Source organism: Mytilus trossulus, chromosome 7, assembly GCF_036588685.1.
Source record: "Mytilus trossulus isolate FHL-02 chromosome 7, PNRI_Mtr1.1.1.hap1, whole genome shotgun sequence".
NCBI lineage: Eukaryota > Metazoa > Mollusca > Bivalvia > Mytilida > Mytilidae > Mytilus > Mytilus trossulus.
In genome coordinates, this window is record NC_086379.1 from 68,904,224 (window position 1) to 68,922,909 (window position 18,686).

The 18,686-nt window shown below is 33.0% G+C and overlaps 1 protein-coding gene across 1 annotated transcript in view; it reads left to right on the forward strand.

Annotated features, from left to right (window-relative positions):
- Positions 1-10,848, forward strand: part of LOC134725676 (L-threonine ammonia-lyase-like) — a 30,144-nt gene extending 19,296 nt beyond the window's left edge. The window contains exons 2-4 of the mRNA XM_063589689.1: positions 407-529; positions 894-1,242; positions 8,568-10,848. Coding sequence (XP_063445759.1) covers positions 419-529; positions 894-1,242; positions 8,568-9,097 — 990 coding nt within the window. The 5' untranslated portion in view covers positions 407-418 and the 3' untranslated portion in view covers positions 9,098-10,848. The remainder of the gene's footprint in view (positions 1-406; positions 530-893; positions 1,243-8,567) is intronic.
- Positions 10,849-18,686: the final 7,838 nt, after the last annotated feature.

Below are 18,686 nucleotides of genomic sequence, written 5' to 3' on the forward strand. Positions count from 1 at the left end.
ATGTCCATACCGCATGTGATTGGTTAATTCCAATGCTGGTTATTTTCGTTTATGCAATGAAATGTTATGTAAAATTTTGTCTATAGTACTGGACATGATAAAACTCTACCAAAGCCAAGATTTTTTTTATATGAAACAAAAAGATATATTCTGCTATTTTTTTTTCTGAAAGAGCCAATTTAACAAAGACTAATAGGGAAAGAGCAATTATATAACACATATAGTTACAAGTCCTTGATAGTGTTTGTATGTTCACCATCGAATTTTTGTTTTGTTATGATATTTGTTTTGTTTTCATGTAATTGATGTTGACCGCTTGCCTATTTTATTGATATTAATGCATTGTTTCAGCTAAAATCTGTCAGTTTACAGTACATTTGATATTCCTTTTTCATTTTTACTGCAGTTTTGTCCCACTATGAATTATGTTGTTAGACCTATCCCGTTGTCTGACATACAGGAAGCCAGAGAGTACATGAAAGGAAAGCTAAAACCAACACCGCTAGTCGGACTCTTGGACCATAACAGTGTAAGTTTCGTACTGCTCTGATGAGGACCCCAAATAAGAAGGCTGCTCTCCTATAAAACTAGTTTCAGTATTGAATACCACGAGTGACAAGAAACCGGTTCATATACATGATACAATAACATATTCGGTATTACTGTGGCTTTTGAAATTAAGGCCACCAAACCTCTTCGTTTTTTACTTAACTATTAATGTGGTGTTTGCTTGTGTATAATTCCTCAATGTATCTTTTAGTTGAAGAACAAAAAATACATTTTTGCTTTTTGCTTTGTCCCCAATGTGTTTTGAAAGAATTTTGAAAAAAAAACATAAATGCACAAGTATCTTTTCTTTTTTAATACTATATAGTAGTATAATTTATTTTCAGATCTTTTTAAAGTTAGAAAATTTACAGCCATGTGGTTCATTCAAACTACGAGGTGCATTAAATGCAATTAGAAAGATACCAATAGAAACTTTAGAACTTGGGGTTTGCACTGCTAGTTCTGGTAATTTTGCTCAAAGCTTGGCTTTGATTGCAAATAATATGGATATGCGATGTAATGTTCTAGTACCAAGTCACAGTCCTATGAACCAATTGTTATCAATTGAGGAACTTGGAGGAATGATAACAAAAGTTGGGCTCGATGAATGGTGGGAATCAATTGAGACACATAGCTATGAAGGAATGCGGGGAACCTTTGTTCATTCTGTCTGTGAACCTGATGTTGTAGCAGGTATAAAGCTTTGATGATTACTCTTCACTAATATGTGGGGCTGCTTACACTAATACACTATCGTTTTTTCTGTAGGTAATGTCTAATGTTTAGAAAAATACTAACTACTAAACTTGTTCAAAGGGTATCTACACGTCTCAATCTTCAAAATCGGTTATCTAAAAATACTACCATCGTTAACATTTTTAACAACAAAAATCGTGGTTACCCTTCTATCGATAAGTGTCATGCCAAACAATGACTTACATGTCCCCGTCTTTCCACCAACAATACGGTAAGGTCCACATTTAATGGTCGCACATTTTCTTTAAATTTTGAAACTGATATAACTTGAAAAACAAACAGTATTATTTATTTGCTCACATGAAACAAACCGGGGTGTGGTATTCAGTACGTAGGAGAAACTGGACGATGTTTATCTAAACGCACTCAAGAACATCTGTAACGTTTTAAAAGACCAAATACATTCAAAAGTATCATTTACCAACACCTTAAGAAACACAACCATCCTTTTAAATATTTAGCAGTGCAACCTTTAGAAGTAGTAAATAAGCAGCCTGGTGAATCGCATTCAAAGTTTGTACGATCACGGAAAATAATTGAATTAAACTGGATTAAAAAATTACAGACAGTTTACCCTCTCGGTCTAAAGGATAATATTATGGGAATTGGTAATATATCTAGAACCAATTCCGTTAACATTTTGGATATAGTTTCTAAAACTGTTCGTAAAAACCGTTCTCACGGTCGTAGAACAAATCGCAATCAAAGAAAATTTCGGGCCAATCATACCAATATTTCGGACCTAATTTCTATTTCAAAACACAACGGCGGACATTATCTGTTAACAAAACTCTGTTCGTTACCGGTTAATAAGTTAAATAAAATTTTGGAGGATTGCAACACAATTTCATATAGCAGTCCTAAGTATGAAATTGTTCAAATTATTATGGCATATTGTTATTCTAAATTATTTCCCAAAATTGATCGCCCTGAAGATCATAAAAAGCATTTTATTAAAACTAAGTATGTCAATATAGGCTTTGATTTTGTAAATATTGCCGGTATATTTAACGACCATTCTGTTAAAGAGCAAATTCCTGGATATTTTGACAATACTGAGCTTCCTCTTATTTGTTATATTTACAAAAAATCTACCCGGAAATTTGTGTTTTATTATAGTCAATTGTGTAAAGATGTTAATATCAGTGAAAATACACCTACTTCATGTAATTGCAGTAATTCCGAATATATTTATGGACCCATTTCCCATGTTATAACAGGAGATTTTAACATCGTTCAAGACCGAGAGTTAAAATCATTCCTCAGTAAAGGACCTAAATATCGTCCCCCGTCAATTATTAATTGGAATGAGTGTCGTAATATCATCCACAATCCTCCGCCTCATTTTTAGACTTATACCTCGAATTTGACATACACAGTCATCTCAGTACCAGAATCTATGACAAACGAGACGATTTCAATTTTGAAATTATCAATTTCCCCCACCTTAGTAGTAATATACCAACTTCACCTGCATATGGAATATACATTTCCCAACTTATTAGGTATTCAAGAGCTTGCAGCTCCTATTCAGACTTTGTACAACGTCACCAGTGTCTGAGCAGAAAGTTGATGAACCAGGGGTATGTCAAAGAACGTCTCGTCCTTTTTCTAAAAAAGTTCATCGGAAGATACCCAGAACTTGTTGATAAATATTCTGTATCAACTTCACAAATAATACAAGATGGTCTTGAAGTATAGATTTTGCGTACTGACGTTGGTTATCATCCTAATAACGCGTTATAGTGTTATTTTATTAGTCTTTATTAATATTGCTTGTACATTTTTGAGATATTCTTTTGAACTGACTCTGTGGTTATATAAAAACATCATGCTTTGAACGACAAAATTATTTCATTTACTTAAATTACTCTTACTTATGGATTTTTACATACTATGAATGATAAAATTATTTCATTCATTAAAATACTTTAAATTTCTGTTAAGTCTGTTTTTTATTTTATACATTTGACGTGATATTGTACGTATGTATCCCATCATACTTTGAACCACACCTTATTTATTTATTTTTATTACATTTACTGTTGAGTCTGTTGTTTGTTAAATCAACTTGACAATGCATGTATGTATACCTTCATACTTTGAACGACAAAATTATTTTTATGTCTACCTGTGCGAATTTCAAACGCGCAATTTTACACCAGCAATGAAAACCTTCTATTCTTTCCGGGTAGACTTTATATACATAAATTAAGTGGTATAAGAAAAGAAAAATGAGTATATTAAATTTGATGTATGCCTTTTTGTGCTTCTTCGTTACATTTGTTGTTTTTATAGTGATGCAAGTATGTTTGTTTTGTTCATACTTTTAACGACAAAATTATTTTTATGTCTACCTGTACGAATTTCAAACGCGCATTTTTACACCAGCAATGAAAACCTTCTTTCCTTTACGGGTAGACTTTATATACATAAATTAAGTGGTACAAGAAAAGCAAAATGAGTATGTTAAATTTGATGTATGCCTTTTTGTGATTTTTCGTTACATTTGTTGTTTTTATAGTGATGCAAGTATGTTTGTTTTGTTCATACTTTTAACGACAAAATTATTTTTATGTCTACCTGTACGAATTTCAAACGCGCATTTTTACACCAGCAATGAAAACCTTCTTTCCTTGACGGGTAGACTTTATATACATAAATTAAGTGGTACAAGAAAAGCAAAATGAGTATGTTAAATTTGATGTATGTCTTTTTGTGATTCTTCGTTACATTTGTTGTTTTTATAGTGATATTAAGATGATAACACAATAATGACTGCTGTACCCCTATTTTTGACATTTTTACTCTTTGAGTATGTTTGTTTTGTTCATACATCGTTGACAATGTAATGGAATTTGATGCGACTGTCATACAAGTGAGAGGTTTAGCTAGCTATAAAACCAGGTTCAATCCACCATTTTCTACATTAGAAAATGCCTGTACCAAGTCAGGAATATGACAGTTGTTATCCATTCGTTTGATGTGTTTGGACTTTTGATTTTGCCTTTTGATTTTGGATTTTCCTTTTGAATTTTCCTCGAAGTTCGGTATTTTTGTGTTTTTACTTTTTATCCACGACTCACTCCATACTTACTGTATGAAATGGATAAAACGGGAAAAAGCTGAAAAAAAAAATCTTTGGACTCTTTTTTTAATTCAGTAATGAAGATAGTTGATAAACGTATTCAACATTTTAAAGAACATTTTATACTATTAACAATAACCACAATAAACCTATTTCTCGTATCAAACATAAACTAAAAGAACTCGCCAAGGAATTTGTTTTTGTCCCGGCCGATAAAGCTGCTAATAACATTATTATTGTTTGACGTAAATTTTACATTGAAGTTCTGAAAAAGGAAATCACCAATTCACCAACATTCCAACTGACTCCATTTTCAGAAAACGAAATCTGTAACAAACATAAACTTTTAGCCACCTTTTTTTTTACAAGCAGAGCCAAATACAATGAAAGTCCCAACTATGTATTGGCTTCCGAAGCTACACAAAACCCCTTTCAACTATAGATTTATTTCGTCTTCAAGCCATTGTTCAATTACTAAATTTTCTATTCTTCTTACAAGCACACTTGGTACAATTAAAAACCTTAAAATAAATTGTTCAAATAAAGCCTTCGAAAATAGTGGAATAAATTACTTTTGGAGTGTCAAGAACTCGTTGGAAGTACTTGATAAATTGCATGCTTATGGAAGTACACCACTAATTCGTGGTCCCATTGCTTTCTATGTTAAATTACTCCGTTTCAAGCAGGCACACCTCTTTTATTTTAAGTTCAAATAAAGTGGCAATCATTGCATATCAAAGCAACACTTTATGGTGTCTTGTACTGAAAAAATCAACATACCTTGCATCATATAAGAAAGAACTGGTTCCCGGAACTTCAGATGTACCAAAACAGGTACTTCAGATCTGACAAACAGACAAAATGTACCCTCTTTTTAAAATTTGGTGCAGTTTTTTTAATATTCAAAACTAAAAGTCCAAAAGTGTTCTACAATGATCACCAGTCCTTCAGCTTTCATTTGATACCAAAAATACCTAAATATTCTACATATTTTGAAAGTTACACTCATGCGTAGGAACTATTTTGTGTTAAATATGTACTACTTTCTGGTATGTGCTTTCTGGCCGGGCCTTAATTAGTGGTGTTACACCTTATATTGGTGATTTTGAATCTGTTCAAAGTTTTGATTTTTCTACCCTGTATACCACATTGCCTATCATTCTCATTAAGAAAAACACACACCTAATTAAATGGGCATTCAAAAAATCAGAATGTGAATATATATGTTCAAACTCTTTTAGGTCATTTTTAGTAGCAATAAACAAAAAAACTATGTTAATTGGACATGCTTTGATACTATATATACCCTTGAATTTTTACTAGATAACATTTTTGTTCGCTTTGGGGATTCCGTATATCGTCAGGTTATCGGAATTCCAATGGGGACTAACTGTGCACCACTTATTGCGGACCTCTTTTTGTATTGTTATGAGTTACAATTTATGACAAAAATAAGCAAAGACCCATCAAAACAACATCTGATAAACAAATTTAATAATACTTTTAGATATTTGGATGATATTTTGGCTCTCAATAATGACGACTTCAGTATGTATATTAATGAAATTATCCTGCTGAACTTACTTCAAATAAAGGTAATACTAACAATGACCACTGCCCTTTCCTCGATCTTGATATCTATATTACTAACGGAAAGCTGAATACTACAATTTTATGATAAAAGGGATGATTTTTCATTTCCTATCGTTAATTATCCGTGTTTAGATTGTGACGTTCCCTTGTCACCATCTTATGGTGTTTATATAGCTCAACTTGTACGATTCGCTCGTGTATGTAACAATGTTTTTGATTTTAACGAGAGAAATTTATGTATTACTGACAAATTATTACACCAGGGTTTTCGATATCACAAACTAGTCAAAACATTTACTAAATTTTATCATCGGTATAAAGACATCATTCGTTAATATAGCTCAACATGCAGACTTCTTATACGTTCAGGTATTTCACATCCAATTTTTTAAGGAAATATTCTATATAAAGCACAAAGGTGTCAGTATTCACCTCAGAAACTTACAAAACCTTGGAATAGACTTATTAAGAAGGGATATAATTACGATACTGTTGTCAAGTCATTAAAGATTGCATATTTTGGCGTAAATATTGTGTCACTGATAAGGTCTTTGCGTCGGAACTAAACACATTTATTCTAAAAACAGTTGTTGGCATGACACGGGTTATGTTCTTCTCATATATGTTATGATGGTATGATACTAAACCCCTAACGGGAAGGATTGTGCCTTATGTTCATATAATGAAATCATAAGCTTTCAGTCAGTTAAATTGAAGTCTGGAGCTGGCATGTCAGTTAACTGCTAGTAGTCTGTTGTTATTTATGTATTATTGTCATTTTGTTTATTTTCTTTGGTTACATCTTCTGACATCAGACTCGAACTTCTCTTGAACTGAATTTTAATGTGCACATTGTTATGCGTTTACTTTTTTACATTGGTTAGAGGTATAGGGGGAGGGTTGAGATCTCACAAACATGTTTAACCGCGCCGAATTTTTGCGTCTGTCCAAAGTCAGGAGCCTCTGGCCTTTGTTGGTCTTGTATTATTTTAATTTTAGTTTCTTGTGTAGAATTTGGAATTTAGTATGGCGTTCATTATCACTGAACTAGTATATATTTGTTTATGGGCCAGTTGAAGGACGCCTCCGGGTGCGAGAATTTCTCGCTGCATTGAAGACCTGTTGGTGACCTTCTGCTGTTGTTTTTTTATTTGGTCGGGTTGTTGTCTCTTTGACACATTCCCCATTTCCATTCTCAATTTTATCAACATCTTGCATATAAAACCCGAAAATCAAGTATACAAATAACGCGATATAACAACTTAGTTTTCATGATTGAAGAGGAAAAAGATATATGCAACTTCACTTCCGCAAAACGAAAAAAAATGACCAATATATATATGTCTTGTCTTAAATAATAAATGTACGTGCTTCAAAAAGAACACAAAGATGTTGTATCGTCCACCATTTTCTGCAAAAGAAAATGCCTGTACCAATTCAGGAATGTGACAGTTGTATCCCTTCGTTTTATGTGTTTGAGCTTGTGATTTTGCCATTTGATAACGGACTTTTTTTTCCTAATTTTCCAGGATTCCAGGATTCGGTATTTTTGTGTTTTAATTTTGAATAAATAAAAACGATAAACTGTTGTTTTTTTTACAAAAATTACTTTCGGATACTATTAAATAATCATAAACATGAAAAAAATACGGATAAAAAGGATTTTTTTGTTTACAAAATTTACTCATGGTACTATATAATGATCATAAACAAGCTTATATCCAAGTATAGGTGAAATCCGAATATTTTAAGAAAGTTTTTGAAATTTTAACCATAAAGAGAATATTTGTTAGAGCCGACGACGACATAATGTAGGTTTGCTGTGTCTAGCTTTTGCATCAAAAGTCGCATAATCGACAAAAATGAAAAGAATGTCAAAATTGAACAGTTCAGTATGATATCCACCAGGAAGAACAATTACGTTGACTGTGACCCGCAAAAAAATTCTCATGATCAACCCTCCACACTGTCCTGTACCAAGTCAGGAAAATGGCAGTTGTTATCTTATAATTCGTTTCTGTGTCTGCTGCATTGTCGTTTGGTTTTTTTTGTTGCACTGCAGTGTTTCGGTTGTTTCCTTCACTTTTAGTTTGTAACCCGGATTTGTTTTCTCTCAATCGATTTACGACTTTTGCACCACGGTATACTACAGTTGCCTCTATTTATCATGCAGTTGAAACAGTTATTCATAAATGTTTGTGGTCTATGAAACGAAAATTTCATTACACTATTGCACATGTTTTTCTTTTTATGTTTTTCATTTTAACGTGTCAAATGACAATGTTTTATTGTTGGATGTCGTGTTGGTTGATTATGTGACGTCTAGACCGACAAAAAACCCCACATAAAAGCTGATGCTCTGTCTATTGATTTCTTTGGATGTATTGTAATTCTGGTCAATTCAATTGCAAACGAAAGAGTTTCACTCAATTTGGTGTTAATGAATTTGTCAGTTAATGTCCCGTTCAAGGCAGAAAATAAATCTGGTTAGGATTGTGCCTAAGTTAGTCTATTACTATTTTGTATGATTTAAACCTCGTTAGAACTAATAAGATAATAATGGATGTTTTATATATTGAAGGTGTTGGTACAATAGGTTTGGAGATAGTGGATTGTATACCTGAAGTCAGTAACATTATAGTTCCCTATGGAGGAGGAGGTCTGATTTGTGGCATAGCTATAGCTGCTAAAGCACACAATCCAAACATTAAAATTTATGCATGTGAAGTGGAGACAGCATGTCCGTTGAAAGCGGCATTACAAGCTGGGGAACCAGTCAAATTCCCTTATCAGGTCAGTTTTGTAGATGGTATTGGAGTAAAATCCATTCTCCCTGAAATGTGGCCTCTGGTGAAAAGTCTAGTGACAGACTCGATAGTTGTAAGTCTACAGGAAGTGGCTGATGCAGTAAGGCTTCTGAGTGATAAAAACCATGTAAGGGCAGATGGAGCAGGTGCTGCTTCCGTAGCTGCAGCCATGAAAGGTGTTGTGGGAGAGGGGAAAACAGTATGTATAATTTCAGGTGGAAATATAGATACAGATATATTATACAGTGCTTACAAGGCAAGATTCCAGCGCAATGACACACTGCCGAAGTATTTAATAATATAGAGTAGAACTTGTGTATCATTAATTGATTATGATATAACCATTAGAAACATATATTCGTTCTTACTAATACGTTAGGAGCTATATGGATGATTGCAAGCCTGCTAGTACAGCCAAACTAAGATTTAACCTCAAACTAATTGGAACAGAAAATGTTTGAGTTCTAATCAATAGCATTATGACCTTTCACACAGAAAAAAGTCCATAAAATCTGACTTGAGGAAAACTCAAAATCAGCTTTTTTAATTTCCTATGGAAATTAACATTGGGATGGGAGATAACTCTTACAAAAATGAGTCTTTTTTTGGGTCAGTTTTTTTGTTGTTTTTCTTGAAATTTATGTCAAGTATGATACTTTGATGGGGTTGTAAGTTTGTATTTGACAAAATTATATAATCTTCTACTCATGAAATGTGCAAAACCGAAGTGTTATGGGAAGTTTATTTTTTTCGAGCATGTTTCCTCCAAAAATTTGCAAATTTGAAGCTTTGTAACCATTTTGAAAAAATAATGTGAAAATTTGGTATTGTTTATAGTTGAATATTATATTTTTTCAGCAACTTACTTATCTTAAGAAACTTTAAACCACAAAAAGAAGATTACATGCTAACATGTTTAACCCCGCCACATTATTTATGTATGTGCCTGTCCCAAGTCAGGAGCCTGTAATTCAGTGGTTGTCGTTTGTTTATGTGTTACATGTTTGTTTTTCGTTCTTTTTTTTTACATAAATAAGGCCGTTGGTTTTTCGTTTGAATTGTTTTACATTGTCTTATGGGGGCCTTTTATAGCTGACTATGCGGTATGGGCTTTGCTCATTGTTGAAGGCCGTACGAAGACCTATAGTTGTTAATGTTTGTGTCATTATGGTCTTTTGTGGATAGTTGTCTCATTGGCAATCATACCACATTTTCTTTTTTATATTAATTATTTTTAATTAAATTTGAGTTTCTTTACCTTGACATGTTGAAAATTTCAATAAACGGTCAACTAATGATTTACGAAATCTAGATTATAGCTTGATAAAATATATGAAAATACCGTTAGAGTTGATTGTTATACTCTAAAGACCGCTAAAAAACAATGGATCAATACATTCTGATGAATATTATAGAAGCGGTAAAGTTATAATTTTGTATCAATTTTTATTGATAGTTCTGCCTTTTTTGCAGTTATGGCTCTTTTCAATGCAAATCTCAATAGGTATTTTAAATGGTGATTTTTTTAGTCTTCCTCAAGTTAGATGTTATGGGACATTTTGTCTGTGTTTATTTGGGGTATAATGCTAAAGATTTAAACTTAAAAATCTTCTGTTGCAATTACTTTCGGGTCAGGGTACAATTTATGCTAGATTGACTGGACTATGCGACTTCTGTCCTTATCGTGAATGTGATTCGGCGGCGGCGCTAATTAATTTAATTTTTAATTTTTTTACAATCTATTAGTTGGAAGACCTCGATACTTTGTCATACGAGTGAGAGGTTTATGTAGCTAAAACAAGGTTCAATTAGAAAATGTCGGTACCAAGTTATGAATATCATAGTTGTATAGTTCATGTGTTTGTGCTTTTAATTTTGCCATTTAATAAGCGACTTTCCGTTTTGTATTTGTAATTTTACTTTTTACTTGTTAATTTTTTGTATTTCTTCATGTTTTATGTCTGAAATAGCAAGTAGGGGAGTCAGAATGAAATTACATTGTAAAGAAATTTTGTTCATAAATATAAGTATCAAGAGTAAGTAGTATTGTAAATGTTCATAGCTGTATATCCATAATAAATTGTGTATTAATGTATTGATAAGAAAATCAATGATCCTATTACAGTGTTAAATAAAGGCAATCGTAGTATACTGCTGTTCGAAAGTCATAAATCGATAAAGAGAAAAGAAATCCGGGTTACAAACTAAAACTGGGGGAAACACATAAACTTTAAGAGGAAAACAACTAAACAACAGAAACACTTAAGTGCAACAAAGGTGTGTTGAACCTGGTTTCGTGGGTAGCCAAACCTCGTACTTTTATGCAAATGTTCAACATAACACTGAAAGGACAACTTTACATGACAAATAAAATAAGAACATTCAGGACAGAGAAAAACACGAATAAACAATACAATAAAACGCCAGACGCACGTTTCATCTACACAAGACCCCCCAGCAACGCCCAGATCAAAATAGTCAGAAAGCCAAACAAGCACAAAGATAAAGAGCATTGATGACCCAAAATTCTAAAAAGTTGGGTTAAAAACGGCTTAAGCTATCTACGCCTTGGACATGAAAATCCCTAGCATTTATAATAAAATACACTTTTGCAAACAGTAAATTTATATTAAAAAAAATGACCATACAATTAATATTCATGTCAACACCAAAGTGCTGGCTAAACACAGAATAAAAACAGCACAACATAACCACACTTTGTCTGTCATCGCATCATGTAAATATAACGGAATTTGATGAGACTGTTATTAAAGAGAGAGGGTTAGCGCTATATAACCAGGTTTAATCCACCATTTTCTACATTTGAAAATGCCTGTACCAAGTCAGGAATATGACAGTTTTTGTCTATTCGTTTTTGATGCGTTTTATTATTTGATTTTGCCATGTGATTATGGACTTTCCGTATTGGTTTTCCTCTGAGTTCAGTATTTTTGTGATTTTACTTTTTTTCACCAGACTGGATTGACGCTACAAATTAACGTCAGAGGTAAATTTCTATATATTTGATATACACGAAAATGAATTTCAAGATTAGGTTTGAAATTATCGCATATGAAGTAGTATATAACAATTACAAGACCATTAAAAAAGGATTGTGTTAGTAATCAGATAACTAATTGTATTATCTAGCTATGTCGGTATTTCTTCTGAATCAATCTGTAAAACAAATAAATCGTTTACGTTTAGTTGCTTAAACTAGAATCTTACAAATAATCTACAGTTTTACATACGATTAGAGAAAATATAAACATTGGAATTACAACTACAAACGATAAGAAATTTAATAACATCTGATCAGAATTACAATACAAAATCATAATCAAATACATGTTTGAATGTTGGATAACTAAAACCGTGACACGTCTTATAGGATAACAAAGCGAATTCACACTTAGCAAAACAATCATATTCGTGATTAGATCATGTTCGGTAATTAAAAGAGCAGACGACGTAAATTGTCAACCATTTTCAAAGCCGTGGTAAAAATGTCCTAATTTAGACAAAGACACATGGTATGGATCAACCTATTTGTGATGGTGTCAATTTTAATCTTTCCTCCTCATATTTTTGTTGGAGTAGTTTCTGCGTAAGGAGTACATTCCCGTATAATGTGAACATGCTCGAGCATAACGTATCAACTGAGATATGTAAACACCATACGATGGTAAAGGGTATGTTACTGCTGAGAAATGGGAAATTGATAATTGGGAAGTTGAAATCGTCCCGTGTGTCATAGTTTTTAGTGTGAAGTCGTCCATCTGTGTCAGTATTGAGGAAAAGTTCCAGGTATGCAGCAGTCCTTCTAGTATCAGGTTCACTGGGGTATATGAGATGCAAGTAATTGCTGAAATATGAGTAATCATCAATATATCTGTAAATAAAACAAAACAATTTCGCAAGGTGCCTTTTCTTTTTGTCTTTTAGAAGGTTTTGAATGCATTCTGCTTCATACGAATACCAAAAACTAGAGGCTCTAAAGAGCCTGTGTCGCTCACCTTGGTCTACGTGAATATTAAACAAAGGACGCAGATGGATTCAAGACAAAATTGTGTTTTGGTGATAGTCATGTGTTTGTACATCTTACTTCATTGAACATTCTTGCTGCTTACAATTACAATGTATTTCTATCGGTAATGAACATGGCCCAGTAATTTCAGTGGAAAATATTAGTAAAAATTTACAAATTTTATGAAAATTGTGAAAAATTGACTATAAAGGACGGTAACTGCTTAGGGGGTCAATTGACCATTTTGGTCATGTTGACTTATTTTAGATCTTACTTTGCTGTACATTATTGCTGTTTACAGTTTATCTCTATCTATAATAATATTCAAGATGATAACAATCACGGCAAAATCTCCTTAAAATAACCAATTCAGGGGCAGCAACCTAACAACGAATTGGCTGATCCATCTGAAAATTTCAGGGCAGATAGATCTTCACCTGATAAATATTTTCAAAGCCTTCAGATTTGCTCTAAATGCTTTGGTTTTTAAGTTATAAGCCAAAAACTGCATTTTACCCCAATGTTCTATTTTTAGCCATGGCGGCCATCTTGGTTGGTTGGTCGGGTCACGCCACACAATTTTTAAACTAGATACCCCAAAGATGATTGTGGCCAAATTTGGATTAATTTGGCCAAGTAGATTCAGAGGAGAAGATTTTTGTAAAAGATATATAAGATTTACGAAAAATGGTTAAATTTTGACTTTAAAGGGCAATAACTCCTAAAGGGGTCAACTGACCATATCAGTCGTGTTGACTTATTTGTAAATCTTACTTTGCTGAACATTATTGCTGTTTACAGTTTATCTCATCTATAATAATATTCAAGATAATAACAAAAAACAGCAAAATTTTCCTAAAATTACCAATTCAGGGGCAGCAACCCAACAACGGGTTGTCTGATTCATCTGACAATTTAAGGACTGATAGATCGTGACCTGATAAACACTTTAACGCTATCAGATGTGCTCTAAATGCTTTGCTTTTTAAGTTATAAGCCAAAAACTGCATTTTACCCCTATGTTCTATTTTTAGCCATGGCGGCCATCTTGGTTGGTGTGTTGGGTCACGCCAGACATTTTTTAAACAAGATACCCCAACAATGACTGTGGCCAAGTTTAAATTAATTTGGCCCAGTAGTTTCAGAGGAGAAGATAAGATTTACGAAAAATGGTTAAAAATTGACTTTAAAGTGCAATAACTCCTAAAGGGGTCAACTGACCATATTACTTTATAGATAGAGATAAACTGTAAACAGCAATAATGTTTAGCTAAGTAAGATTTACAAATTAGTCAACACGACTAAATTAGTCGTGTTGACTTATTTGTAAATCTTACTTAGCTAAACATTATTGCTGTTTACAGTTTATCTCTATCTATAATAATATTCAAGATAATAACAACAAACAGCAAAATTTCCCTAAAATTACCAATTCAGGGGCAGCAACTCAACAACGGGTTGTCTGATTCATCTGAAAATTTCAGGACTGATAGATCTTGACCTGATAAACAATTTTACTCATGTCAGATATGCTCTAAATGATTTGTTTTTTTAGTTTCTATTTTAAGCCATGGCGGCCATCTTGGTTGGTTTGGCGGGTCACGCCACACATTTTTTTAACTAGATACACAAATGATGAGTGTGGCCAAGGTTGGTTTAATTTGGCCCAGTAGTTTCAGAGGAGAAGATTTTTGTAAAAGTTAACGACGACGGACGACGACGAAGGACGACGGACGCCAAGTGATGAGAAAAGCTCACTTGGCCCTATGGGCCAGGTGAGCTAAAAATCGGCCAATATGAACATGTTACAAAAAACTAACTGAAGGATTGATAGTTTTAAAATCGAAATGTGATACCCCTTGTGTCATTAGTTATAGTCAAACTTCAAGATGATAACTGCTTATTTATAGACAACAGTAATTTCTGCAAAGTAGTTTAATGAGGTTCAGGTATCATCAATCAGTTAAGAAGAAAACAGCTCAAGGTAAAAAAACTAAAAATGAAGGAACGAAAATGGATGCTTCGACACTGTAAGCGTCTATTGCTATTAGTGCACCACCCTTCATACGAACTGACACTCACACAAAACGTCGTAAGTGGGAGTAGAACACCACTGTTTCGTTCTATAATCAGACGACGAATTTTCTGGTTTTCTGTAAAATTTACGAAGAGATAATTTCAACTTCACTGTTTAGTACTCTTGAGTTAATAGCTTCCTTGTGAGCATCGACCCTCTAACAAGAAAATCATGGTAGGAATTGCAAGCATGGGAATATCGTATCAATTGGGAGATATATACACCGTATGCAGGTGCTGCTGGAATGTTGCTACTTAGACATGGAAAGTTCACATTTGGACAGCTGAAACCATCTCTTTCGTCGTAAAGTTTTGTTCTCAATCGACCCTCAATTTCAAGATGTAAGTCAAGATATGAGGCCGACTTAACTGTATCGGTTGTTTATTTGTCTCTAGTTCAATATGATAGATGCGTTGGACATAGTCACCAAATTTTGAATTATTTAGAGAAAGAACATCATCTATATAGCGGAAAGTAGAGTTGAAGGATATAGCTAACTTCTTCATCTTTCTTCCTAAGAAGTTCCTGTATGAAGTCATACTCACTGATTAGTTAAGATACTAACACATTTTATCATCAACTTTTTCGTGATCACGGCATAAACATTATGTAGTGTATGTTTTATGAGTCTAGCTGACGTACTAAACTATAAGTGAGTGGGTATTTTTCATTCGTATTCGATCATAATCATCTCGTTTTTTTTGTCAGGCGCATACCCATGAAGTATGTATAGTGTGAACTTGAACTGTAACTAGTAACTGAGATATGTAAATCCAACACGATGGGGCGGTGTGTTTTGTGATATGCTTACAAATAGATTGTTGATAATTCGAAAGTTCACCGCGTTTGTCTTACAATTTGATTTCAAGTCGTTCATCTGTTTCAATATGGGGGGAAATCAAGATAGGAAGCACTTTCTATTTTCGGCAGTCTTCTTTATCTCATGTTCACTGTTACATATGAGATGCTGAAATGTAGATTGTTGAGCTACAGGACATAGTCAAAATATCGGAAAGTGAAATTAAATGATTTTGTAAGATGCTTTATAAATATAATTTTTTAAAGAGGCTCTGATGAATTGTGCTTTATATGAGTACAAAACATGTCGTCGAAGAGAGTTTCAAAACTAGAATAAATTGGAATACCGACGGCGTCGATGTATTTAATTATTAATCCGTGTGTCTAACTTCTAAGGATGCGATCTATTAAAACAACAATAAGTTGTCACTGTTCAAATAAACTCATCATAGATACCAGGACCGTACCGTATTTTAGTAAATTTAGTATATACGCCATATGCGCGTTTGGTCTACAAAAGACTCATCAGTGACGCTCGAATCCAAAAAAAGTTAAAAAGGTCAAATAAAGTACGAAGTTGAAGAGCATTGAGAACCAAAATTCCTAAAAGAAATGTCATCAATCTATTAGGACGACTCAACAACTTGACAAAGGAAAACTGTAGGAATCGCCTGAACTAAAAACAGAGCGGTAATAACAGTATTTGGCACCTCACCAAACTTTATGTTATAGTTTAATTTCATTTAAAAATCATAATAAAAGTGGAATATGTTATAAAAGTAAATCCGGTCCCCAATTTTTATTGTAGATATAGACACGCTTATCTGGATAAAGGCTCATTATAGATACAAGGGTCAAATTTTTGTGTAGCGCAAGTATACAATTACGGTGATCTTTCATAAGGTAAAAAAGATTAAGTATTTCAAAAATTCACAGTTATATAAACAGTTAATTTCTAATTATTTAATTTTTAATTATGACCATATCAATGATAATTCATGTCAACACAGAAGTGTTGACTGGGTTTATCTTCACCAGAAACTATCAAAGACGATTATTTGAAAACCAAGGATGTATGAGACACGAAATGAAACAGTTGGAGAGCTAAATGACCAGAAAAGGATATAAAAATGGCAAGGACAAGATGGAGAAGTCGAATACTAACTTTTTTTAAAAGGTAAATTTATAAACGGATACTTTTAGAAAGATCAACTGCTCGAAATTATGTCAATACTGACTACTAAGCTGATGATACTTTCGGGAAAGAATAATTGTGAAAAAATTTCAGTAGAATCAAGATATGTTATAAAAGAAAATTCCGAGCATCTTTAATTATATGAAAACTTTGTATGCTGAATTATGTCATTAAAGTAATATAGTAGTGAAATCTTATATTATTTGATGAATTTATATCTTCTACAAAACTGATACCTCTCCGGATAAAGTTGTAAATAAAGACCAATAGTATACCGATGTTCAATAGTCATAATTCGATTAAGCAAAATTAATTCGGACAAAAAACTAAAACCGAGGAAAACACCTCAACTATTAAAGGAAAACAAAGGCACAACAGAAATACTGAATTACAACAAATGTAAATAGTTATCAAAGGTATCAGGATTATATTTTAGTACGCCAGACGCGCGTTTCGACTACATAAGACTCATCAGTGTAAACGCCAATAAACATAGAAACGGACGGTAGATAACAACTACGATATTTCTGACTTGGTACTGGACATTTTAATAAAAGAATCTAATTATAACCTTCTTTTATTGTTATCCATATCTCTCGTTTATATGGCATTGTTGAAAAAACACTAGCCCAACCATCCGCTTATATTGCAATGTTGAAAATAATCGAAATATAAACTATGCGACACATGAATGGATCAATGACGTTTATATCATCACAGATGAATCATTTTAAATAAAACTATTTTATATATTCATAGGCACGTAAAGATACATTAGTTCAAATCAAAACTCCTGTGAATACAGTTGCTTTGACCTTAAATCCGTATAAATAAATAAGCCTTTTTTTTTTATCTTTACAGTTTTACTAAGGTTACTAATTTTTTTTTTTATTATGGTAGAGTTCCAAAGAATAAGTTTGTGTTATGAAGTCAAGTCAATATTATATTCTCACGTTGCCTTAAGAGTCTATCAAAGCTGAAACTAAAGAGTACGAGCCCATGAAACCTTAAATTAATACTTCAAAACGATAGTTTATACTGAATGAAGTTCAAAAAGACGACCGACCAGAACCTAATAATTGTTTTACGAATAAGGCCAAAGTATTTTCTTAATAATTTCAAGTATTCCAGACGGTTTCAGCTGTGCAACCCTCCTGAGTGATATTTTTTGTACTCATATTAAAGAAAATTCACACAGGCCTTCTAAAAACCAAAACTAGAAAGTCCGCTTCATATCATGATATTTTACTCGATATTGACACACAACGTCTCAAATTAAAATTCCAATTGTCAACTATCCATTAGTGCACATATAATTACACTCCGTCTCACCGCATGGAGTTTGCATATCTCAGTTAAAGCGTTAACACGACGGGTGCTACATGTGGAACAGGATCTGCTTACCCTTTCGGAGCACCCGAAATCACCCCTAGTTTTAGGTGGGGTTGTAGTTTTATATGTTACATGTCATGTGTACTATTGTTTGTCATTTTCATTTTTACCCATGACGTTGTCAGTTTATTTTCGATTTATGAGTTTGACTGTCCTTTTGGTATCCTTCGTCCCTATTTTATAGTGATTCATATTAACACTATATTCAAATAAGAAGATGTGGTATATTGTCTATTATTATACACACTACATAAACAGCGGTTTTCCTCTGACAAAACATGAGCGAACACGACTGAAAAATGCACACTTATAATTTTGTTTGCCAGATACGTGAATCCACAAAACACAAGTTTAATTGTCACCTTCACGAAATTATTGACAAATGCAATGTGTTAGTGTCTCAA